Source organism: Geotrypetes seraphini, chromosome 7 (genome assembly GCF_902459505.1).
Source record: "Geotrypetes seraphini chromosome 7, aGeoSer1.1, whole genome shotgun sequence".
Taxonomy (NCBI): Eukaryota; Metazoa; Chordata; class Amphibia; order Gymnophiona; family Dermophiidae; genus Geotrypetes; species Geotrypetes seraphini.
The window spans coordinates 190,612,613-190,639,454 of NC_047090.1; the positions used below are offsets into that span (position 1 = coordinate 190,612,613).

The 26,842-nt window shown below is 44.7% G+C and overlaps 1 protein-coding gene across 11 annotated transcripts in view; it reads right to left on the bottom strand.

Moving 5' to 3' along the window:
* The window catches only part of TMEM63C (transmembrane protein 63C), a 140,027-nt gene that overhangs the window by 24,088 nt on the left and 89,097 nt on the right, over positions 1 to 26,842 (bottom strand). For all 11 annotated transcript variants that reach the window (XM_033951573.1, XM_033951569.1, XM_033951570.1 and 8 more), the window contains 6 exons: positions 21,549 to 21,629; positions 19,556 to 19,676; positions 12,178 to 12,311; positions 10,221 to 10,343; positions 5,458 to 5,611; positions 3,826 to 3,932 (listed from right to left, as the gene is read on the bottom strand). In XM_033951573.1, the coding sequence (XP_033807464.1) occupies positions 3,826 to 3,932; positions 5,458 to 5,611; positions 10,221 to 10,343; positions 12,178 to 12,311; positions 19,556 to 19,676; positions 21,549 to 21,629 (720 nt within the window). The remainder of the gene's footprint in view (positions 1 to 3,825; positions 3,933 to 5,457; positions 5,612 to 10,220; positions 10,344 to 12,177; positions 12,312 to 19,555; positions 19,677 to 21,548; positions 21,630 to 26,842) is intronic.

The following is a 26,842-nucleotide window of genomic DNA, read 5'->3' on the forward strand; positions in this document are numbered from 1 at the left end:
CCAAAATCGGAAAGGTGAGGAAGGGAGAAAGATGGGCCTGTGGTAGATGGAGAGATTGAGAGAAGGGGCAGATGATGGAAGCGGGGAGAAGGATGCCTTTAATACCTAAAACAGCCTAATTGGGAGTTCCATTTCATCTTTATAACCTCTTTAAGGTTCATTGTTTATTCCCTCCCTATTGTTTTTTACCATGATTGTTCTCTTTTCTATCAGCAATATGTAGTTCTTACCCATCCTTTCCTTTCGTTTTAACGTATTCGTACTTAGTCCTTATGTTATGCATGTACAGTATGTTTAATCTGTCTGTGTTGATGCCCTTTTAATTGTATACAATTTTAATGATATGTGCATCGCTTAGAAATTTGAGTGAGCGATTAATCAAATATACAATAAACTTGACTTGACTTGAAGGGGCAGATGATGGAAGTGAGGAGAGAGAAGAGGGCAGATGATGGAAGTGGGGAGAAGGGAGAGCAAATGCTGAATGGAAGTGGAGAAAGAGAACATATACTAGATGGAAGGAGGGATAAAGAAAAAGGACATATGCTGGATGGGGGAAGAAGATAGAGTTAGTGAGATAGTGGAGGGGTGAAGGAAGGGGGTGGCATGTTGTGGGTAGACATAGTGAAAAGAGGGAAACTGAGGACTGCATAGTAAGAAAGAATTTAATTTAGACGGAGGCAGAAAATAAAGAAGGAAGACCAGAGAAGGGAAGAGAGAGAGATGCCAGAGAACGGGGAAGGAGACAGAGATATCAGATCTGAGCGGAGGAAATGAGAAGAGAGGGATGCTAAAAACCACAGGGGGGAGGGAAAAAGAGATGAAAGGAGAAAGATGCCAGACCATGAGGGAACAGAGGGAAAATGATGGATGCCAGACCAAAGGAGCGGAGTCTAGAGGAGAGATGGCAGGGGAAGACAGACAGTTTCTGGAAGGGGTAGACAGTGGATGGAACGGGCAGATGCTGGACTGAAGAGACAGGGCAGACGCTGGAAGGAAAAGAGTGAAAAGAAGATAAAAGCAGAAACCAGAGACAACAAAAGGTAAAAAAAAAAAAAAATTACTTTATTTCTATTTTGTCATTAGAATATATTCGATTTGAAATATATATTCTGCTAGAGACATAACTTGGGACTGCAAAGCCCAGGCAGTGCTTCTTTAGCTTCTAGCTGGCTTAGGGCTCTCTCGGACCAGGGGGCAGTTGCCCTAGTTGCACTCCCCTAACACTATTCCTGTCATGTGTGACTGCAGTATTTTGTTAGCATGATATTTCTGTGTAGCATTCTGTAATAATTTGGCTTGTTCAGTTTTCTTGATAGTAGAGGGGATATATGTACAGGATATTGTTTCTTTTTATACTTTAATAAAATATGTTCAATATAAAATCATAACTGAGACTTGTGCGGATGGGATCAGATGGTTTGCGGGAACTGAGCTTGCGGAGACGAGGCGGAAATGTGTTTTTTAAATTTCAGTCTTAGTAGTTTGCCAGTCCACAAAATAATTATTTTATTCCTGCCGGTCCACGGGTGTAAAAAGGTTGAAAAACACTGCTCTAGAGCAGAGTCGGCAGCTGCGCTGAGGTGCAGGAAGGTCCCCCGATGACTCATCTGCCGGCTTTGCTCCGGAAGAAGTAAGTTATCTGGGGTGGACCCGGCAGACGCAGTCATCGCGGGTCCTTGCCGCAACTCCCTGTGTCTGCCGGGTCAACCCCCTCCGACGTAACATACTTCTTCCGGAGCAAAGCCTGGAGTTATCGTGGGACCTTCCAGCACGTGGCTGCCGACTCTGCTCCAGAGCTAGTACGTCGGAGTGGGGTGGACCGGCAGTCGGCAACTACAGTCATCGCGAGAAAGGAGCAGGATTGCTGGAATGAAAGAGTGGTACAGGGAGAGAAAGGGGGCAGGGTGGTATGGAAGGGTAGTGCTGATAGAATTGATGTACAGGGAAAGGGGAGAGAGACATAAGGGGGAAGGATACTGGATGGAATTGGATCGGAGGGAAAGAAAGGGGGCAGATGCTGATTGAAGAGGGGTGGATGGAGAGAGAAAGGGCAGACATTAGATGGTAGTGTGGCGGGTAGAGGGGGAGCCTATGCTGGATGGAAATGGGAAGAGAGAAAGAGGGGAGCAGACGATGGAAGTGGACAGAGAGAGGAGAAGGTACTAGATGGAAGGGGTAGAGAAAGAGAGCACATGATGGAAGGAGGGGATAAATAAAAGGAGGGCACATGATGGGGGAAAAGGATTGAGTTAGGGAAATACTGGAGGGGGTGAGGGAAAGAGGTGGCGAGCTGTAGGTAGACAGTAAAAAAGGAAATTGATGAGAGGGTAGTAAGAACGTAATCTAGATGGATGCAGAAAATAAATTGAAAAGGAAAATGAGGGAAGAAAGGGATTGCAGAAGAGAGGTGTGGGAGAGGGAAGGAGAGGAGAGAGATGCCAGACCAATGGGGGTGAAAGGAGAGATGGAAGAGGGAGGCATACAGTTTCTGGAAGGGGCATAGAAGGAGAGAAGATGCCATATAGGGGGAGAGAGATGGCAGACAGTGGATGGAAGGAAGAGAGTTACAAGAAGACGAGGAAAGAAGAACCAGAGAAGACAAAGGTAGAAAAAAATTTTCTATTTATTTATTGCTTTAGGAGACATGTGTCACTGTTTCTGTGGTGTTGCATTGTATGCAGAGTCCAGCTTCTTGCTGGTTCAATTTAACCTTTGTCTATGTATTTCTATTTTATCCCCCTTTTTACAAAATTGTGGAGCGTTTTTTAGCATCAGCCGTGGCGGTAGCAGCTCTGATGCTCAGAATTCTATTAGCGTCAGAGCTGTTATCACTTTGGCTAAAATCCACACTACAGTTTAGTAAAAGGGGGAGGGGTTAGTTTGTGATGACATATTCCATACTAGGCAAAGGTGTTTTCTGTGTTCTGTGTGTTCGAAAGACATGTTTTTTTGTTAGGATTGACTGCAGGATTGATCTGTACTAGTCTGGCTTGTTTAGTTTTACAACGGGTGTATTGATGTACTGCTCACTGCAGTATGTAAGATGCTGCCTTTTCCTAGGTACTCATGTGTGATGTGTGGCTTGTTACTAAAAATCATGTTTTTCATACAGATGGGGGGGTGCCAAAAAATGATGGGTCCCGGGTGTCACATATGCTAAGTACTTCACTGGACATGATCATATTTATGTTTACCGTATATCAATTTAGCCGCCGTATTCTGGATAAGTTGTAGCATCTTCAAATTGCATTTACTTAAAGAAGCATAAAGCGAACTGCCATAATCCGAATGACATACTGCAAAATGCTGCTGATAAAACAGATGACGAACTCTTCTAAGCATCTTTAAACTGAAAAGCATTTTTTAGTAGCTTAATTAATTTGATTAGATAATGAGAGTGAAGAATCCAGAATAAAACCCAGAATTCTAGATGAAAAGTCAATTTTCAGTGAGTCACCAGAGGCTAACAAGATTGAGCTAGGCAACTGCTCAGTTTTTGGCCCAAACCATAATCATTTTGTCTTGGCAGTATTTCATTTCATGCACACTGAAAATGCCCAATCTTGGATTCTTAAGATGCCAGATTTAATGTCTGATTTCAAACTTTTCACAGAAGGATCAACTTCCAACAAAATGAAAATATCATCTGTATATGTAGAAATTATACTGTAATATTGCATAATTTACATGTATTAATTCACGTCGCGTCCATGTGCAAAGTACAGCTGCATTACTGTCATTTATGTGCAAACGTGCCACCTAAATCTCAAAATACCCCCATCGACCTCTCGTTCTGTAGAGAAAGATGGAGTGGGCTGTTACCTGGTCCAGTGAGACTCCAGGAAAGCAGAGTAATACACCACAAAGGGAAGGAACACCGAGAAGGCCCAGAGCAGCAAGGTAGGGAGAAACTGCGTCACAACGGGGTCCTGGAAAACAAAAGAGAGGAGCCTAAACTAACGTTAGACACTCCATCGCCAGAGGAATGGCACCTATAGCCCAGTGCGATGCTTGAAAAATATACTTCCAAGATTTCTAGTCTATCTTTCCCAGTGCCCATCCCCCACCCTGTTCTCCACCCCCCGCACCGTTTTAACTTTCCTGGTGCGAGCAGCATCTTCACTAACTTGCTATCTGTGTCGGCTTCGGCTCTCCCTGCGACGTCACTTCCCAGGTGGGGGATCCGGAAGTGACATCAGAGGGAGAGCTGATGCTGGTGCAAGAAGCAGGTTGGAGTCCCTGCTCGGGCCAATGAAGAGCCAGAGGTACAGTGGGGAGAAAGTGAAGGTGTGTGTGCAGTGGGGGGAGGAGTGGGAAGTAGCAGGGGGGGTCAGAGAGGAGGATGGGTACCAGTGCCCCCCACCAAGAGGGTACCCGAGGTAGACCACCCCCCGCCCCTCCATAGTCCAGCACAGAGCCCTGGGATCGCAGGGATCGGCAGGATGAGCTGGGTCCGCTCTGGCCCCTCCCCTCCTGTGTGGGCTCAAGCCTCCTCCCCACTTTGCCCTCAGATGAGAGCCCTGGGATCGCAGGGAGCTGCTTCCTTGCACTGCCTTGTTTGGTAGATTGACCTGGGGTTACCAGATGACTGGGTGTCCAGATGGATTTTTAAAACCCAAGAGTTTGGTACTGTGTTTGGAGCGCTTGTGAGCATGTGCTCAGAGGCCCTCTAGATGTGGCCCAGAGGTCAGGGAAGAAGAGATGGGGTTTGTGGGGGAGGGGCTGGGAGTTTGGCAGGGCCATGCGTCTGGTAACCCTAGATTGGCCCTAAGTGTCACATCCCAACATGGTGCCAGAGGCAGAACGAGCGAATGCTGCTCCTTGCTAATCTTTCTTCCTGCATCAGAAATAAGATTGGTACAAGAAAATCAACAGTAAACGGTTGCATCAAATGGCTGCGCAACCTCCTACATCAGCCCCACCCCTTCTCTTCCTGTTTAGAGAAGGAGGTTAAAAAGGAGCCCTGGAGGGGCAGGGGGAGAGGGAAACGGACCGAGAAGCAGAAAAGAAAACGGTGATGATTAAATAACATGTCAAAAATATATGGTCATATTTTTTATTGGACAAACGTAAGAGACAGAGTCCACTGGAGAGGAAAGGGTTAAAAGAACAGAGGGGCACTGGAGAAGGTGGGAGAGCCAGAGCCAGAGGAGAAGACAAATGGGGGGCAATAGAGGTGAGATTAAAGATGGTAGAATTCGAGAAGTTGGGGAGGAAAACAGAGGAGAACAGGAGAGGAAGTGGAAGAAAAGCATGAGAAGGGCAAAGGGCACTGGAGAGGTGGAGTTAGAGCAAAGAGAGAAGAAGGAAAGATGAAATGAGGAGAGCCTCCTAGAAGTGGGAGGAGCCTGAAACCTCAAGAACCATTCGACCCTTCCCTTTATGCCCTCCCTAATGTGCCAGAAGCCTCTGCCCCGGCCCCAGGGGACCAGATCCCCCCCTGCCCAGCAGTACCTTCAGGCTCTCCACAGGATACGTGACATTGAATTTGTCCATGGTGTTGACAATGATGGCAGGAGTAGTGAGGAAGAAGAGGAGAAGGAAAAGGCAGACGTTGAGGACGAAGAAACGTAGCCACCAGCTGGTGCCATGTACTGACAGATTCTCCCTGAAAGAAGCAGATTAATCTATCAGAAATGTTGAACATGGCAGAAACATGACAGCAGATAAAAGACAAATGGCCTCTCTCTTTCTAAGAGATCCCACGCTTCCTTGAATTCAGTCTTTGTCTCCACCACCTCTATATTTCCTTAGATTCCTCCTAAGCCTATCTCCTCTTAACTTCTTGCTAGGCCCTCTCATTCTGAAGCTTTCTTTCAAATGAAAGAGATTTGCCTCATGCGCATTTATGCTCTGGACTAATGTAATATATAATATATCTGGGATCTCACAAAAAACTTCAAAAAAGATTGATCCTTATTCAGAACATAGCAGTGCGTCTGATTTTTGCTTTGAAAAAACAGGACCATGTTACCCCATTTTATCAACAATTACACTTTTGAGGCTAGAGCGCTGTTTAAGTTTGGTTGTATTTGTTTTAAGGTTTTGTTTGGAATGGTTCCTACTTATCTATCTTTATGCTTTGAACGATATAAACCTAATAGGATCACACAAGGGCACTATCTGTTTGTCCAACCAACTATTAAATTCTGCCGATAGAAGAGATTCTTTGATAAATTATTTGGGTTTTAGGCAGGTAAAATGAATTCCTAGTTATGTAGCATCATTTCACAGGCTCATTCATATATGTCTTTTAGGAAGCTGCTGAAAACTGGCTTATTTAATAAATTTGTTAATTGATGTTTTTTTGAATTTTGACTGGTAAAATGTACATAAGAACATAAAAATTGCCGCTGCTGGGTCAGACCCTGTAGTCCATCGTGCCCAGCAGTCTGCTCATGCAGCAGCCCCCAGGACAAAGACCAGTGCTCTAAAATGAGTCCAGCTTCATCTGTGTATGTCCCAGTTTAGCAGGAACTTGTCCAGCTTAGTCTTGAAATCCTGGAGGGTGTTTTCCCCTATGACAGACTCCGGAAGAGTGTTCCAGTTTTCTACCACTCTCTGGGTGAAGAAGAACTTCCTTACGTTTGTACTGAATCTATCCCCTTTCAATTTTAGAGAGTGCCCTCTCGTTCTCTCTACCTTGGAGAGGATGAACAACCTGCCTTTATCTACTAAGTCTATTCCCTTCAGTATCTTGAATGTTTCTAACATGTCCCCTCTCAGTCTCCTCTTTTCAAGTGAGAAGAGGCCCAGTTTCTCTAATCTCTCACTGTACGGCAAATCCTCCAACCCCTTAACCATTTTACTCGCTCTTCTCTGGACCCTTTCGAGTAGTACTGTGTCTTTCTTCATGTTGGGCGACCAGTGCCTGACGCAGTACTCCAGGTTCTTTTAGACTGTTCTTAGCTTGATTTTAATATATATTTTTAAATCAATTGTATTTTATTTACTGTTTGTATAAATTCTCTTTGTATGTGAACCGCCTAGAACTATATGGTGTGGCGGTATATAAAAATAAAATAATAATTATTATTATTGATAAACGTCTCTATCATATCTCCCCTCTTCTACCTTTTCTCCAACGCATACTTAGTGATATCTTTAAATCTGTCCCCGTACGCCTTATCACGTAGGCCATCAATTATTTCAGTAGCCTTCCATTGGACTGACTCCATCCTGTTCATATCTTTTTGATGGTGTGGTTTCCAAAATTGTACACAAATGAGGTCTCACCAGAGTCTTATACAAAGGCATTAATACCTCCTTTTTCCTACTGGCCATTCCTCTCCCTATGCAATCTAGCATCCTTCTAGCTTTTGCTGCTGCCTTTTCAACTTGTTCATCACCTACTATCACATCCAAGTTCCTTTCCTCTTTTGTGCACAAAAGTTCTTCACACCCTACCAAAGTGTACCATTCTTTAGGGTTTTTGCAGCCCAAATGTATGACCTTGCATTTTTTAGCATTAGATCATAGCTGCCAAATCTCAGACCATTCTTCAAGCTTCGCTAGGTCCTTCCTTATGTTATGCACACCATCAGGGGCGTCTACTCTATTGCAGATATTGGTATCATCCGCAAAGAGGCAAATTTTACCCGACAGCCCTTCAGCAATATCACTTACAAAAGTGTTAAAAAGAACAGGCCCAAGAACCAAAGCTTGAGATACACCACTGGTAACATCCTTTTCCTCAGAGAGATCGTCATTGATCACTACTCTCTGTTGCCTTCCACCCAACCAGTTACTGACCCAGTCCATCACTTTCAGGCCCATCCTGAGGGTATTCAGTTTATTTCTTAGATGTCTGTGTGGAACAGTGTCTAAGGGTTTGCTAAAATCTAAATGCGTTACGTCTAGAATACTCCCTCTATTCAATTCTTTGGTCACCCAATGAAATTGATCAGATTTGTCTGACAAGACCTGCCTCTAGTGAATCCATCATCCATGACCATGCAGAAGATCAAAATGGCCTATCCCGTCTGCCCACTGGCCTGGGCACTATCATTCCATATTCCGATTACTGCAATCATTTGTTAGTGGGCATTCCTAAATGATTCATGAAGTCGCTCAGAATGCTGGGGCACATTAAAGAACTATCTAAATCTGACCAAATCGCTCCCACACTGGCAGAGCTACTTTGGCTGCCTATTCACCAACGCCTTCCTAGATTCACACTGGCTTCCAATACAAGCCCGCATCCAATTCAAACTCTACTGCATATTATTCAAAACATTAAACGGAACGGCACCCGCCTACCTAAACAACCGCCTAAACAGGAACCTCTCATCCAGACAGAGGAGAACCCAATCCCCTTTCTCCCACCCCCCTTTTAAAGGAACCAAGCGCAAAAAGATGTACGATAACTTACTAGCAACACATGCAGCTAAATTGGACCCCTCAATCACCAACTTACTGACAGCATCAACTGACATCAAAGCTTTCCGAAAAGAAATCAAAACCCTGCTATTTAAGAAATTCATCCAAATTTACTAACCCCTTTTTCTTTTCCCCTCTCTCCCCCTCTCACTATCCTCCCTTCAAAATTGCTTCAGACCTAACGCTCTTAATTGTATTCATCTTCCTGAAACGTCTAGCTATCTTCTTGATGTAACAGGCCCATTGTCTTTAATTGTATCCCTCATCCTGGAAATGTCCAGTTATCTTTTGATGTAATCCGCCTAGAACTGCAAGGTACAGGCGGAATAGAAGTCATTAATGTAATGTATTTAATATAGGATCGATACAAGATTAGTTTTTAAAGTTTTGCTTGATAAGATCTCTCCAGTGGCATCTGCATGAACCCTCATGTTCTCTGCGATCCTCATTTCAGGTGGTGCATCTTGAGGAATACTTAACTTTCATTTTCCAAAATTTTGGAATGTCCTACTGGGAAACATTTGATCTATGAGAGACATGAGAGTTTAAGATTGCTCTACAAACTTTTTTTTATCCAACAGAATTATTGAAGAAGAAGATACTGGCCTTTGAAATCTGTTTGGCTTATAATGGCAATATTTTTAATCTGAAGTGTGTTTTAATCTGTTTGATTTTTAATATGCTGAGTGACAGTTTTCATGTTTTTCTTTATGTTTGCAATTTTTACGTGCTTTTGGATGACAAATTTTGCTGAATTAGATTGCTACATAAGGTCATAGAAACATAGAAACATAGAAATAGATGGCAGATAAGGGCCCACGGCCCATCTAGTCTGCCCACCTTAATGTCCCTCCCCTACCTTTGCCCTGTGAATAGATCCCATGTGCCGATCCCATTTGGCCATTTTGTCTCTTTGTTGAGTGAACAACTTGAGAACTCCTGATGCAGGCTTTATAGCCGAAACACGGTCCGTGTCAGGTCCATTTTCTTGTTCTACTTCCCATTTTTTGTCATTAAACTTTAGTTTGAAGACCTGGTCTTCTCTGCTCCTTTGGTTTTTCCTTTTGGGTTTGGTACAGGGTTTTGGCTTATCCTTTCTTTATTTTTTTTCATGATGTCTTGCAATTATGTAGGTTTGGCTGTAATCTGCCAAGAATTGTAATGATAATGGGGGATAGAAATTTGGAGAAATGAATAACATAGAGTTAAGTCCAGAGATCTCCCCTTCCAAGAAAGAGATATGTCATGGTCCCTATCCCCCAGAAGGAGTCAAACAAGTCCTTACACTGTTATGCTAATGAGTCAAATTGTTACACAGGCCTAAGAACATAAGAATAGCCTTACTGGGTCAAACCAATGGTCCATCAAGCCCAGTAGCCATTCTCATGGTGGCCAATCCCAGTCACTAGTACCTGGCCAAAACCCAAGGTGTAGCAACATTCCATGCTACCGATACAGGGCAAGCAGTGGCTTCCTCCATGTCTTTCTCAATAACAGACTATGGACTTTTCCTCTAGGAATTTGTCCAAACCTTTTTTAAAACCAGCTACGCTATCCGCTCTTACCACATCCTCTGGCAACGCATTCCAGAACTTAACTAGTCTCTGAGTAAAAAAATATTTCCTCCTATTGGTTTTAAAAGTATTTCCCTGCAACTTCATTGAGTGTCCCCTAATCTTTGTAATTTTTGACGGAGTGAAAAATCAATCCACTTGTACCCGTTCTACTCCACTCAGGATTTTGTAGAAACATCTGCCACCCCCGGAGACAACCAACATGTTACATGGGTATGGAGATCCCCCACCCCCAAGAAGAGGTGAAATGCTTTTAAACTTTACCAAATGATGTTGCTGGGGGCTGGGGCATACTGTACCCCCCAGTTGTGTGAGTTGACCACAGTGGTGACGGAGGACTGCTGAGGCCGTCTGCGACAGCACACCTGGCCATAGTCCTTTATGATCCTGTGGGAAAGAAGAGCCAGATGTCAGAGTGCAGCAAGATTTCCCCCCCCCCCCCAGTTTGGGCACCTGTGACATGTTCCACCCCCTTCTTAAAAAGACCTACCGTTACAATTAATGGTGTGAGGCGCTACAAGCCCCATCCCTAGGGTGCTCAGTCTCATTGGGTCTCTGGTTCTAACCTTTTTCCATTCATTAAGCCAATATTAAGTCAGCGTTTTTGACTGCTGCAGTCAGGATTAGGCCATGACGCTCACCTCCGGGGGTTCAGATGGCTTTTCAAAACCCGGCACTTTGTCTAGGTTTAGAAGAGTTTCCTGGAAATCATGTCGGGCAGGAGGGCATCCACACATGCGCACATGCAGGCAGTGGGACAGGAACGTGATGGGTAGAACTAGGTGAGCCTGGGAGCGGGCCTAGAGGGGTGCGGATTTTACTAAAGTATAATCTGGTAACTCTATCTTCCTGCAGCTGGAATGCATGTGAGGAGGTACAATATTCAGTCTGCTACACTGTGGTTCTATCTGATCTGACTACAAAAGTAGCACCTCCCTCTTGACCCAAGACAGATCCCCCTCCCTCTGGAGCTGCCTCCCAACAGAAACAGTGCCCCCCCCCTCCTGAACCACCCTTAAAGATCAGCACCCCCAAATAAAACTCCCAGCACAACCAGTGTCCCACTCCCTGCCCCCCTTCCAACATCTGACACCCCTCCAGGAGGTCCTTAGAAGCTTAGTTTACAATGTCCCTGGTGGTTTAGCAGGACAGGATGCCGGATTTTAAAACAGAGACCTCTAGGAGCAGTCTAATGGAACTACCTCTAAGGATCAGACTCTAGTGGTAGCACCATAAGATTTCCATTAGAGGTCACCATTTTGAAATATTGTGATGCAAAGGCAGGAGCAACTAGACAACCTGAGACATTTTAAGGAAGGCTCCTGGGGACCAAGGGGGGGGGGGGGGGGGGGGGGGGGAGAATGGAGGGCTTCAGAGGAGGATACTTCTTATAGCGGGGAATTCCAATTTTGGAAGGGTCTATTGGGGGGAGGTTGCTGATCTTGGGTGGAGTTCTGGATGGGGGCAGATCTGGTTGGGGTGAAGCCAGGAGGTTGCTGTCTTTCTTTGGGGAAGGAGGGATCAGGAGCTGGGGATCTATCAGTGGGGTGCCAGAAGAAGCAATCAGAGGAGAGTGGAACCAGCGGCAGTGTTTGGGAACTCGTGCAGGTGCCAGTCAGTGCTGGCACCCACATAGCTATGAAAGGAAAGTTAGGATTGCCTTTTGCGCTGTTCTATCTGCCTGCTTAGCTCTACGGGCACTGGCAGTGAATATCTGTGGAACCCACGTAACTGCCAGCTCCTCCTCGACTCTGCTCTTGGTACGCCCTTCTGCTGCCTGGTTTCCACATATGTGGTGGGCAGCTGGCATGCTGAGTGTGATTTACGCAGGCAGGAACCTCTCCTGCCCACTTAAACCGCTTTAAATATGGACCCCATTATTTCTGTATTAAATCAGGGTGTGGTGTTCACTAAAGGCTCTGCCTCCCAGCTGCCTTGCATTTGCAAAATTATTTCCCTCTTTTGATTCTTACACTGAAGCTCAACCTGTGACACACTAACGCCCAATATAACAGCTCGGGCTTCCTAATCCATTGCCATTCAACAGTGACTGAGAGAGTAAGGTAGTGCAGTCCTGAGTGATAAACTCTCTGATGTGGAAATAGGCGCAGTGAGAAACTGGGAACCGTCCCAGTTAGAGAGAACTGATGCATCTGATATATGGAAAGATGGATGCCAGACATGTGGCATTAGACCAAAACCTGCAACTTGCCACACTCACACCGCTGTCATCCTCTCATCCTGGAAGCTGACGAAAGCCATGTCCAAGCGTTTGAGGCCGATGCGGTTCCGCTCCGCGTTGAATTCGTCTGTCAATCTTTCCTCCAGTTCCCCGTAGTATTGCTCAGCATCTACCTGCCGAGGAGAAAGCAGAGAGGGCTTTTCAACATCCCTTCGGAACGTGACTGTTTTCTTAAAGCAAAGGCTTTCCCACCCCTGCTGTCAAGCACTCCTGCTCTGCGCCTTGAGGAAACCAGAGGAGCTACCTTCTGAATGTTGCAGCTGATTCGAAGTAGGAAGGGGCATGTGGATCTACTTCTTCTTTTAATCCAACTAATCCACACTCTCTCCCCCTCTCTCTCTCTCACACAAGACATGGATACATACAGATGCACACGGACTGTGTTGCGACATCTGTGTCCCTTATGAGCTGGCTCTTAGGGATTCAAATGTGCCTTTTGTTATCTTTGTTGTAAATTTTACTGTGAAATCTAGTGACTGAACCATATACAGTGGCGAAGCGAAGGTAGGAGGCACCTGGGGTGGTGGTGCCCCCGGCGCCCTCCTCTTTGCCTCCCGCTCTTTCCGCACCAACCACCCCTTCCTGTTTGCCCTCCCTTCCCACCCCGTATCTCATTAAATCTTCTCCTGAGCAAGCAGCTTCTCTGGCATGCTGGCATTCCCTGTGATGTCATTTCCTGGCCTCTTGACCTGGAAGTAATTTCAGAGGGAGCCAGGCTGGTGCAAACAGCAGGCTAGAGTAGTTGCTTGCGCTTGCGAAGATTTTTAAAGAGGTACAGGGAGGCAGGGGAGAGCGCGAGCATGGTTGGAGGGGCAGAGAGGTGCCTGCACCCCCACCAAGATGGCTCCCCGGGCCGTCCCCCGCCCCCTCACTAAGCCACTGACCATATAGCTTCCTTAATAGTAGTCGATATGATGACAGCGAGTGAGTCATTTAGTTTGCAACTGGTTGCTATGGCTACAGCCTCCTAGCATGGCAATGCCTGATTCTGCAGGACAGCGACACCCTGTGGTCAAACTATGGTAAAACCCAAATACGAACCAATGGAGAACAAATTGCCACTGGAAAAATGTTTTTGCCTCTTTTACACATAGGCTTATTTTATTTTTATGCTTTTGCATTTTTTAAAATTTTGGATAGTGGTGGGAAAATCTGACACCCGCAGTTAAGCCTGTTCCGCAGTGCATTTACTGCATGTGTCATATACTCAACGGGTTGATGTCAAAAGACACCAGAACTACTGAACAATGTCCTGCTTTACAACAACTTCACAACGTACTTAAACCAGGAAGCCCTTCGGGTATTGAAAAGTGCTTATCTGCCACAATACCCAACGGGGACCCGTTTCACCATTATGACTTCATAGCAATTTCTCTTGTTCAACAGACTAAGAGGTCCTTTTACAAAGACGCGTTAGGGCCTTAACGTGCGGAATAGCGCACGCTAAAATGCCGCATGTGTTAGCCGCTACTGCCTCCTCTTGAGCAGGCGGTAGTTTTTCGACTAGTGCGCACTATTCCGGTGCGTGCGTTAAAAACGCTAGTGCACCTTCGTAAAAGGAGCCCTAAGTCTGACTCAAACACCTGCTCTCATGATATCACAGGGACAATTTCCAAGGAATCTGCATGGAAACCTGGCTCCTGATGGAGAAAGTACCCTGTCAGCGGTATCCATGGCTAGATTTCTCTGCACGGAGCGTGAGCAACACTGGGAGTGGCCAAAGATTTTCTGATGAAACCTGATGCGTGCTTCCCTCTCACACGCTTGTGAATCAGCACCAAACCTGGGAAATGCTTCCTTGTGGCAATGGTGAACAGGTGGCTTCTGAAAAGGAAACTGCAGGAAATGTCTTTCCTCATACCAGCTCACACTAGTAGTTTTAGGACACAGCTCTAATGTTGTTCTCACTTCATAGAACTTAAAAGCTGCAGTCATTTCCGGACACAGTACGTAAGCAGTGCATTGTGTGTAATGTAGTGTTATGCATGCTGCAACCACTCCTGCTTATCTGTATAAACTTTGTTTCTAGTGGTCTTTATCGTGCAAGACCTCCCATCTAAGCTTGAATCTCATCTTTTCTTCTCATCTAAGCTTCAATTAGTGCTGCCTGATTCAGAGAAAAATATTTTGATTCGATTCGAATCACCCTGTTGAATCGATTATTCGATTCGATTCAATTCACTGTTAATGACAAAGCTTTTTAAGTTTAAACATTTTTATTTAACCAAGGCAATATCATATCAAAAATTCCCAGCTTCCATCCTCAGCCTCCCAGACTCACCAGCCCCCCTGCCGATTCCCAGCTTCCATCCCCAGCCCCCCAGACTCACCAGCCCCCCTGCCAATTCCCAGCTTCCATCTCCAGCCCCCCAAACTCACCAGCCCCCTTCCGATTCCCAGCTTCCATCCCCAGCCCCCAATACTCAACAGCCCCCCTGCCGATTCCCAGCTTCCATCCCCAGCCAAGACTCACCATCCCCCCTACCAATTCTCAGCCCCCCCTGCCGATTCTCAGTCCCCCTGCCAATTCTCAGCCCTCCCTCCCGATTCTCAGCCCTCCCTGCCGATTCTCAGCCCCCCTGCCGATTCTCAGCCCCCCTGCTGATTCTCAGTCCTCCCTGCCGATTCTCAACCCCCCTGCCGATTCTCAGCCCTCCCTGCCGATTCTCAGCCCTCCTGCTAATTCTCAGCCCTCCCTGCCAATTCTCAGCACTCCCTGCCGATTCTCAGCCCCCCCTGCTGATTCATATACTTACTCGACTGGATGTGGAATCGCGGGGAAGAGAGGAGAAATACGGAGAGAGAGCCAGCAAAAAATACCGTTTGCTTCTGAGGTCCGCTGCACAGTCTTCTTGCTCCCCCCTCAACGCTCCCACGTCCTTTTGTTTCTTCTGATGTAACTTCTGGTTTCGCAAAACTGGAAGTTACATTAGATGGGAATGAGTCTGGCGGTCGGTGATGAAAAAAATAATGAACTTCAATCGGGGCTGAATCGGTGAGTCCGGTTTTTCACAAAAACGAACCAATTCGAATCAATTCACCTGATTCAAATCGGTGATCCGATTCGAATCGTGAATCGGGCAGCACTAGCTTCAATCCTTTGTCTCACTGCTATACCTTCTGGTCACTTCTATGACCTTTGCCCTGATGGGTCTGCAAAGGTATTACCACTACTACTATTTATCATTTCTATAGCGCTGTACATGTACATTTAACATGTAATAGGTGGTCTCTGCTCAGAAGAGCTTAGAATCTAATCTAGACAAACAGGACACATAGAGGTTGTGGAGTTTCTCGCAGAGAGAATGGTCAGATGGACATAGGTATCTTATGCTGAGTGGGAGTTAGGAATTAAAAGCAGCCTTGAAAAAGTGAGTTTTTACCTTGGATTTGAATACTGCTAGAGATGGTACTTGACATAATGACACAGGCAGTCTGTCCCAGGCATATGGCACAGCAAGATAGAAGGGATGGAGTCTGGAGCTGGCAGTGGGGGAGAAAGGTACGGACAGGAGGGACTTACCTGATGAACGGAGTTTGCAGGAGGGAGCATAGGAGGAGATAAGTGAGGAGAGATATTGAGGGACTGATGAGTGAATGCACTTGTAAGAGGAGTAAGAGAAGTTTGAACTGTATTTGGACATGGATGGGGAGCTAATGAAATGACTTGAGGACAGGGATAATGTGAGTTTTGCAGTTCTCATAGAATATAAATCATGCAGAATTTTGGACAGATTGAAGAGGAGAGAGATGGTTGAGCGGAAGATCTGAGAGAAGCAAGTTGCAGAAATCTAAGAGAGAGTGTGGATAAAGGTTTTGGTAATGTGCTCTGAGAGGAGAGGGAAAGGAACCACACTCAAAGTGGTTTACATACAGGTTCTTCAAGCATTTTCCCTGTCTGTCCTGGTAGACTCACAATCTATCTAATGTGCCTGGGGCAGTGGGGGGTTAAGTGACTAGCTCAGAGTCACAAGAAACAGCATGGGGTTGAACCCACAACCTCAGGATGCTGAGGCTGGAGCTCTAACCATTACTATAGATTTTGGTAATATTAGAGAGGAAGAAGCGACAGGCTTTAGCGGTATGTTGGATCTGAGCAGAGAAGGAGAGAGACGAGTCAAAGATGACCCAGAGGTTGCGAACAGATAAGATAGGGAGGATGAGAGTGTTGTCCAAAGAAGTAGAGAACGGGGAGGAGGGGAGAAAGATAAGAAGCTCGGTCTTAGCCATATTCAGTTTTAGGTGGCGGTGAGACATCCAGGCAGCGGAGACATGGGCCTGGATTCCTTTACATTACACTACATTTCTAGACCGCAAAGCCTTCCAGATCGATGTGGTTTACATAGCCAAGAGACTGTACAAAACAGTGAATTACAAAAATAATACTACAATCATTAATTTCCTAGAAATCTTACGAATAAAGAAGCTTACAATAATTTTTGAAAGTGCAGATATGAGCCTGACGAAGCAAGCAAAATACGTAACTTAGTATCCCAACTAGCTGCCTGATATGCTACCGTTCAATGTAAAAATTTGTTGTATAAACAACCTCGTACATGAGGAAATACAAATGTTGAGGTGACCCGTAATGGGCAATCTACCTTAAAAAACATAAATTGATCAAGTAGATACCCAGGAGCCTGGCCATATAAAGTAAAAGAGTCCCAAATTTAAATAATATCCTGGCCTCAAACAGCAGCCAGTGAAGCTCTCTGTAATACGGGGTGACATGATCCGATTTCTTCAAATTAAAGATCAAGCGCACTGCTACATTCTGAACCCTATAGAGATATCTGGTGTGGACAGGTAGATTTGGGAGTCGTCAACATAGAGGTGATACTGAAAACCATGGGAGAAGATCAGTGCACCAAGGGAACTGGAATAGAGAGAGAAAAGGAGAGGACCTAGGACAGAGCCTTGAGGTACACTGATTGATAGTGGGAGGATCCACAAAGTGCGGTGGGAGAGATAGGAAGAAAACCAGGAGAGAACGGGAACCCTGGAATCCCAGTGAGGACAGCATATCAAGGAGTAGGTGGTGATCAACAGTGTCGAAGGTAGCAGACAGATTGAGAAGGATGAGGCCAGGAATAGGTCGTTAGAGACTTTAGCAAGGGCAGCTTTCATAGTATGCAGTGGGTGAAAGCCTGACTGAAGTGGGTCAAGAATCGCTTGAGATGATAGGAAGTCCAGACAGTGGCAGAAGAGAGTGTATTCAAGTAGCTTGGATAAGAAAGAGAGGATGGAGATGAGGCAATAGTTGGAGGGGCATGTGGGGTCTAGTGAGGGTTTTTTGAGGATAAGTGTTTGAAGAAACCGGGAACAGTTGCAGTGGAGAGTGATAGGTTGACAATGTGACAGATAGGAGGGATGGCAGTGGGAGAAATAGTGTTGAGTATGTTGGGGGTAATTGGATCAGATGAGCAGGTAATGGGTTTGGAGGAAGAGCGAAGAAGCACAGTTTCCTCTTCAGTGATCTCAGAAAAGGAGGAAAAGGTGGCAGGGGTGGAGGGGAGACTGGCAGAAGGGACAGATGGAAGAAGGGGGTGGGGGGAGGTGACCTGGTTGAGAACTCAAGGTGCCATTGTCTGGGGGAATGGAGGAAAGGGCATTTTGAGTAGAGAATTTAGTGGAATACATTACATTACATTACAGAGAGACAGTGAGGGTTAGAGCTAAGAGATTTAGTTAAATGGGAATAGTATTCTTGTTTGGGAAGTGAGAGGGAAGACTGGAAAGATGTCAGCAGGAATTTGAAGTGTATGAAATCAGCATGTGTGCGGGATTTAAGCCAAAGATGTTCAGCAGATCAAGCACAGGAGCGAAGGTTGCATATGCTAGAGGTCAGCCAGGGCTGGGGTTTGGCGTATCTTACAGGATGTGAGATGGGAGGAGTGAGGGCATCTAGAGCAGAGGAGAGAATGATGGTGTGATAGGAGGAGATGGCTTCATCGACAGACTTGAATAACATAGTAGTTGAAGAGAGGGATGATACAGTTGTGGAGAGGGTGCTAGGGTCAATAGTTTGAAGATTTCTAAACATATTTGTAGTGATTAGCCTGATCTTGGGGGTGGAAAGGAGGTAATGAATTGCAAAAGTTAACAGATGATGGTCAGAGAGGTGTAAAGTTGAGATGCAGAAATTGATGGTAGAGCAGTTGGAGGAGAAAACAAAGTCAATGCAGTGGCAGTCTGGTGTGTAGGGGTGGTGGAGATTGTAGGAGGAAGTTAGAGTAAGAAACCTGGAAGTGTAGGAGTCAGAGGGATCATCAGCATGGATGCTGAAGTCACAAGGATGAGGGAAGGAGATGAGGGTTCAAGAAAGAAGGAGAGTCAGGAGTCAAAGTCAGTAAAAAAGGGAGAGGGGGACTTATCAAGGGGTCGGTAAATGACTGCTACCCAGAGAGGTAGAGGAGCGAATAGACGGATGGTGTGGCCTTCAAAGGAGGGAAAGTGGTGAGATTGAGGTGGGAGAAGGGGGTTGATATCTACAAGATGACGAGAGTAACAGCCCAACACCACCTCCCCAACCAACTGGGTGAGGTGTATGTGAGAAAAAGTAGCCTCCATGATACAAGGCAGCAGCTGAAACAGAGTCTTCAGGGCAGATTCAGGTCTTAGTTAGTTCCTCTCTCTGCTACCTGTTGCCAAGCTCTGTCCCTACTAGTCTTTTATCTTCACCCTCCTTTAATCTTAAGGGTATTCCCTGAGGATCCTTTGTCATAGGGTCAGTCACACTTTTCCTTCCAACTGAAATTCATGTGGCTCTATCCCCTGAACAGAGGACCAGTCTTTTTACCTTAAGCTATCTGACCACATACATGAATAATTCAGCATTTCATCTCTAGAACTTAGAATACCTTACTGTCTAACTATTCTATCACCTCTGCCATAATGTTCCTCAAATCTTCACCTTCATCTTTAACGGTAATCTTCAGAAAAACTAGTGACTGTGAGTACATCTACCATATTTATTCAATAAAGTATATTTCAGAAAATTATAAGGATTTCCTGCGTATGCATTAGTGTGCTAAGGTTTAACTTTCTGGAATGTATAGTATATGCCACTTAGAGAGTCCTGGACTAAGATAGCAAGCTATATGAGTCCAGAATAGCAAGTAGCCAGTGGCCCACAAGGAAAGTAAATGAAACTCTCTAGCTAGCAAGACTTAGGAAGTACATCGACCTTGCATGCTCTGAGTCTCCTGCTATCTCCCTCCTTACCTCATGGCACCTTACCAGCTTGCTCTTGGATCTTCCTGCCACTCCCACCACCCCAAACATCTGTGTCTTTTTCCATCTGCCTCCTTCCATTATCTCACCACAAGTCTACAACCCACAGTCTGACCACCTATACCTTCTGAAAGCCACAGAAGTCACAGCAGAAGATCCGGGCACAGGGATGAGTCCGAATCATAATCTTGCCCTCTTTCTTTGCCTTTGCTGTGAAGTACAAACGGCCTTTCATGGCCTTGCGCCTGCCAAAGGAATGAAAACAGATAAGGATTTCTGTGACTAAACTTGAATGCAGTCAGAGGGGAGAGTCTCAGTATGGTGCATATACAGTGCGTTTTCATTGTCATGTATTCACGGATTTGCTTATTCTTGCAAAATAAAGTATATTCCACCATTGCTATTCATGGGCATTTTCGCTTATTCACAGTCATGCACAGTGTTTCCTCATAAGGAAGAAGATATTCATGGAGCTGGATGTGAGTACTATTATACGAACAGATTTTTTTTGTTTTTTTTTTACATAAAAGACTGTGTATAAAATACATTTTAAGTGCAGAATATAATAAGCAAGGGTCCCTGAAATGATGAATTTATGGTGTTAGGTGGCAAATGTGAACAGTAAACAGGGTTGCACAGGAACCTAACCCATAGGATCAATAGTTCTGGATTTGCATTTTTGGTATTCAGAGGGTTTCTAAGAACTTAACCCCAGTGAATAGTGAGAATGAATAGGGTGAGACTGTTTCAGTGCAGTGTGTGTATAGCAGTGGTTGTGAGTTTCAGGACAGTGTGTATATCAGGGGTGCCCAATAGGTCGATTGCGATCGACCGGTAGATCGCCAAGGCAAAGTGAGGGCTCTGTGATAGATTCACTTTGTCTTGGCGATCTACTGGGCCGATCAGCCTTCCTCTCCCCGAAGTCAATTCTGCCGTCGAAGAGGAAGTTCTGGCCAGCCAATCACTGCCTGGCTGGGCCGGAACTTCCTCTACGACGGCAGAATTGACGTCGGGGAGAGGAATGCTGTTCAGCCCAACGCAGGGAAGCAGGGAAAGCTTGGGGTGGCGGCTTTGGGGCCTGTTATTGGATGGCGGCAGTGGCTTGGGGGCCTGTTTCCCAATGGCAGCGGCAGTGGCAGAGGCTTGGGGGAGGGTAGGGAGAAAGAAAGAAAGAGGGCAGGCAGGGAGACAGAAAGAAAGAAGAGAAACAGAAAAAAAGAAAGGGGGCATGAAGAGAGAAAAAAAGAAAGGGAGGCAGGGAGAGAGGAAGAAAAAGTTAGGGGAGGGAATGAGGTCTGGAGGAGAGGAAGCATACAGGCTGAAAGAAGGGAAGAAAGATTGGATGCACCGTCAGAAGAAGAAAGTGCAACCAGAGACTCGTGAAATCACCAGACAAGGTAGGAAAAATGATTTTATTTTCAATTTAGTGATCAAAATGTGTCTGAATTTATATCTGCTGTCTATATTTTACACTATGGTCCCCTTTTACTAAACCGCAATAGCAGTTTTTAGCGCAGGGAGCCTATGAGTGTCGAGAGCAGCGCTGGGCATTCAGCACAGCTCCCTGTGCTAAAAACTGCTATCGTGGTTTAGTAAAAAGGGTATATTTGTCTATTTTTGTATGGTTGTTACTGAGGTGACAGTACATAGAGTCATCTGCCTTGACCTCTTTGAAAAACCCCGGAATAGGAATGAAAATTAACATTTTCTCAGTGTACAGTGTGCTTTGTGGTTTTTAAAAATTTTATTGTTGGTAGATCATTTAGACTTGGTCATTTTAAAAGTAGCTCGCAAGCCCAAAAAGTGTGGGCACCCCTGGTGTATATGGTGTGTGTGTGTGTGTCTCAGGGCAGTGTGTATCTGGTGAGGGTGTGTGTCTCAGGGCAGTGTGTATATGGTGAGGGTGTGTGTCTCGGGGCAGTGTGTGTGTAGCAGTGGTTATGAGACTCAGGGCAGGAGGGGTGTGGTTCAGCGCAGTGTGTATATGGCAATGGTTGTGAGTCTGAGAGTGGTGTGTATGGCATGGGGAGAGAATCTCGTGGGGAAGTGAGTCTCAGAGGACAGCGATTCCAAGCTGCTCAGCCTGACAGAGTATCAAAAAGGAGATATTGCCCCACCTCTCCGTGTCCAGCATTATGAGCCGTTGCACGTCAGAGCAAAACTGAACATCGGTGACCGTACAGCTGGGGTACGCCTCACTGGAAAAGACAACAAGATTCTCAGTGCACGCATTCCTGCCATTACATACTGGGCTCAAGCACAGCGACACTACGCTCTTCCAGCCTGGGATTTATGCTGCGGTAGGAAAAGCAATCAAAACCGAAATCTGTACCCTGTCCAACTGCTCTCGATTCAGGGAATCCACCTCTTGGGCCAAATCTCACTTTGAGAGTGTCCAGTTCACTAAAAAAGCACATTGATTTTCACGCTTTCCTTGTATGAAATGGCTGCTCCCTGTAATGCAGGTGTAGCTATGGGGGGTGGGGGAAGGGCAGATGGGATTTCATATATTGCCTTTCTGGGGTTACAATCAAAGCAGTTTACATATTCTATATTTAAGCATTTATATACCACTTATAGTAAGTGGCTTACATTCAGGTTCTCAAGCATTTTTTCTGTCTGTCCCGGTGGGCTCACACTCTATCGAATGTACCTGGAGCAATGAGGGATTAAGTGACTTGTACCTCTCTCATAATTTTAACATAGACACTGTTTCATTGAACATTTCATTTGCATCAAAATTATCGCTGTTACTTGTATGCTTCAAATTATAAGGGGAGAGCCTCAGATCCCCGTGCGTTACTAATTGGTAGAACCGCACTGGAAAGGGAATAGTTCCTCACTGGCTCTTGATCCCCCTCCTACCCACTGAATGCTTAGAAGAAGAAATCAAACTGCAGGTAGGGTAATTGGATGTGTTTTAGAGTGTTATTGCATCCCCGCCAGTCCTTGCCGACGTCAAGCTAGCTGTCGTTTCGCTCTCAAGCAGCGTCAGGGCTTCAGACCAGTATCTGCAAAAATCAAAATAGAAAAGTGGCGGAGGACATGTCCAAGTGCAAAAAAAACATTCTGATGATAATGTGACTTACAACAGCGTTCTCACCAGACGCTTACTATGGCAGAGACAGCCCCAGGTGAAGCCGCTTGTTCTTAAAAGGCAGCTGACGCCCTGCGCTGTGCACGTCAGCTTGTCTAAGACTGACTGACGAATGTGGAGCCTTGCTCTCATACATGGTGCTGAATTCAACATGAAATTAGTCAGTTAGTCTTAGACAAGCTGACGTGCACAGCGCAGGGCGTCAGCTGCCTTTTAAGAACAAGCGGCTTCACCTGGGGCTGTCTCTGCCATAGTAAGCGTCTGGTGAGAACGCTGTTGTAAGTCACATTATCATCAGAATGGTTTTTTTGCACTTGGACATGTCCTCCGCCACTTTTCTATTTTGATTTTTGCAGATACTGGTCTGAAGCCCTGACGCTGCTTGAGAGCGAAACGACAGCTAGCTTGACGTCGGCAAGGACTGGCGGGGATGCAACAACACTCTAAAACACATCCAATTACCCTACCTGCAGCTAAGTAGTTTGATTTCTTCTTCTAAGCATTCAGTGGGTAGGAGGGGGATCAAGAGCCAGTGAGGAACTATTCCCTTTCCAGTGCGGTTCTACCAATTAGTAACGCACGGGGATCTGAGGCTCTCCCCTTATAATTTGAAGCATACAAGTAACAGCGATAATTTTGATGCAAATGAAATGTTCAATGAAACAGTGTCTATGTTAAAATTATGAATCTATTCTAAGAGAGGTATTGGACCTAGATTTTGATCGTTTCTCTTCAGATTCCTGTATATGGACTTTTTGAATTAAGTGACTTGCAGGAGCAGCATAGGATTTGAACCCACAACCTCAGGGTGCTGACGCTGTAGCTTTAACCACTGTACCACACACTAATTTTGTATCTGGGGCAATGGAGGGTTACACAACTTGATCCTGCTTTATTTAGATTGTAAGCCTACTAGGGACAGAAAAAAGGGCCTGCATACTCTGTAGCATATGTAAAGCACACAGAAAGGTGGTATAGCAGATGTATGACCCCTTTACCCTTGTGCAATTAATCATGATTAAAAATTGTATCTATTTATTCAGTTTTCTATACCATTCTCCCAAGGGAGCTCAGAACTGTTTACATGAATTTATTCAGGTACTCAAGCATTTTTCCCTGTCTGTCCTAGTGGGATCACACTCTATCTAATGTACCTGGGGCAATGGGGGGATTAAGTGACTTGCTCAGGGTCACAAGGAGCAGCATAGGATTTGAACCCACAACCTCAGGGTGCTGAGGCTGTAGCTTGAACCACTGCGCCACACACTCCTCCCACACAAAATGCTGCTCTAATAATAACCAATCTTTTAAAGAATATCTCGCTCAGATGTGAGAAATGCTTTTCTAAGCTGCTTAAGATTCACTAGGTTCAGCCAGTTTTTTCTACTGAAGCCGCATGATCAATGATTTCTTGCTATGGTTATTAAAAACGCAGAGTACAGTAATTCAATTTTTGTCAGGGATTTGGCACATTGAACTCTGCAATTATTCCAGACACGGCAATAAAACTTGTACAAGGTGAGAGAAAATAGAACCGTGTTACATCTATTTTCATAAAAGAACACGGCTTCCTGTGAAATACGGGAGACAGTTCAAAATATTAATTTTGGTTTACAGAATCAAACATGTATTAAATTTTTAAAAATGCTTCGTGAAGTGGCCTTTGATCTTTTCCTTCAGCCACTGTTGACCAGTTTAATGGCCAGGTTAACCCATTTGTTAATATGTGAATAGATAACATGCATGTACAGGGCTGGGTGTAATTTTTAATATTCTGTATTGTTTCTTTATACTGGTACTCAAGAGAAATAAAATCTACTTTCTTATTCTTGTACAAAACTGTGGACTTTCTCTTATGCTTCAATGAACAGAACAGTTCTATTAAAGAAAACCAATGTGAAGTCAGCTTATGTGTTACATTTTATTCAAATATTGCCTAAAGATGATAAAGATCAATCTATTTTTTTGCTACTAAATTTTAACTTATGTCATTCCACCAATGCCTAAGAGCCAACCTCATCAGTGATGTCTCAATGGCTTCATTGTCCTATACTTGGCTCACATAGGAGATGCTGTACTGGACAGACCGAAGGTCCATCAAGCCAAGTATCCCGTCTTCATGGTAGCCGATCCAGCATTCTGGAACCCCAGAGAGTATCAAGATTCCATGAAGAATCTCAAAGACTAGCAATATTCCGGAATCCTAAATGGTAGCCACATTCCATACTACCAATCCCAGGGCAAGCAGTGGCTTCCCCCATGTCTATCTCAATAGCTATGAACTTTTCCTCCAGGCATTTCTGTTAAATTACGTTGTACGTTGCAGTTAGTTTAGAACACTGGCGCTAGATTGATTTTTGGGACAGGTAGATACAAAAAAGCCTCTTCATTGCTTTTGTATCTTCATTGGTTACCAATAGGAAAACACATTAAATTTCAAGTTTCCACTTTCATTTTCAAATCTTTGAATGGGTTGCGCTATTAGTCTTGTTCAAAATTTGAATTTTTCAGTTGTCCGCAATGCTTCGTATTTTAAAACAACACCCAGATTGGGCTCCTCCCACTATGGGAAACACACCAATACTCGTTTACCAGTCCCTGAGGGACTTTTTCTAAGCATACAGATTGATTTTACGCAAAAGATAGAGGTTAGAAGTTGTTTGGATTTGTATGAACCTATTCTCAAGGTGGGTTGAGGCCTACACCCCTATGTTAAAGCGGATGCTATTACTGAAGGAATTTGTAAGTACATATGAGATCTTAGCCTAGATACTATTTTTTTATTTCCCTTTCTAGGTTCTACATTAGATACTACTATTACTACTTTCCATTCAGTCGTGTCCGACCCTTGAATACTCTGTAGGCCTGTCGTCGCCATGCTTCCCTGTTTTCCATAGCTTCTTTCAATTGCTTGATGTTCATTACCGTGTCATTCTTGATGGTATCCAGCCAACAGGCCTTTGGTCTCCCCTGCTTCCTTTTACCGAGTAGCACCTTCTTTTCTAGTGAATTCGCCTTCATCACATGTCCAAAATAGGTCAGTTTCTGTTTGGTAAACAGTAGATATGTATTGCATTATGTGTCAACCAGCAACTGCATATCTCTTCTAGAAGAGTGGGAAGAGCAACTGGGACTATGTTATGGCCACCACATCTTCTAAGTAGGCTCAGGTATTCTTCTGAAGTCCCTGGGAAATTCTTTATTGATGAAATTTGTATAAGTTGGATTCTTATCTTTGTAATAAGTGTGATTGGTTTTATCTTCTATTGCCTACTATTCAAAGCTATTAATGGAGACAGCCCAACCTACTGAAACAACCCACTAATTCAAGCCACCTCAACCAGACACAGGAGAACCCACTCACTATTCACACACCCGCCAACCAAAAATGTCACACGAAGAAAACTATATGACAACCTAATGGCCATCAGAGCAGCAAAACTAGACAGACAAATCACCAATATGCTGTCTTCAACCATAGACTTCAAAACCTTCAAAAAAGAAACTAAAACTCATTTAACACGACTAGATCCTTCTCAAGCTCCACCTACCACACTGTCTACTCCTATCAAATCAAAAATGTCCAAACTACCCAACATGTATTACCTTAATTTCTCGACAATTCTTATGTAATCCGCCGATATATCTTGTAACTTCATGACAATTCTTATGTAATCCGCCTTGAACCGCAAGGTAATGGCGGAATAGAAATCACTAATGTAATGTAATCTTCAGGTCCTTGTCTCCCTCATTTAGCTTTTCCACAACTCGTGGTTCTTTAACAGAACCAAATGGGGGAGCAGATAAAAGTTTTCCCCAAGCTGGATTCTATTAAAGCCCATAAAGAAAGGCACAGAGATCCGAAAGAATGTTTTATAATAACATAGCCAATGATATCAGAAAAAGACCTGAACGGTCCATCCAGTCTGCCCAACAGTCACACTCATTATCTATTCATGATTAAATTGTCTTTCTTTGACATTTCTGGGACATAGACTGTAGAAGTCTGCCTGGCATTGTCCTTAAGTCCCAACCACAGATGTTGTCATTGAAGCCCACTCCAGCTTCTGCAAAACATCTTGACATCTGCAGGACTCAGACTGTCCTCACATTCCAAATTACTGGAGTTCTATAAAAGCCCTTTTCCAGTCTATCCTAAACCGAATTGCTATATATTTCTCTGACAGATCCTCTACCGTTCATTTCAATGGCTCTATTTCTAAACCTTTTCACACCGAATATGGACCCCTCAAGGCTCCATATTATCTCCTCTGCTCTTTAATATTTATCTCGCTCCACTGTTAACATTTAGCC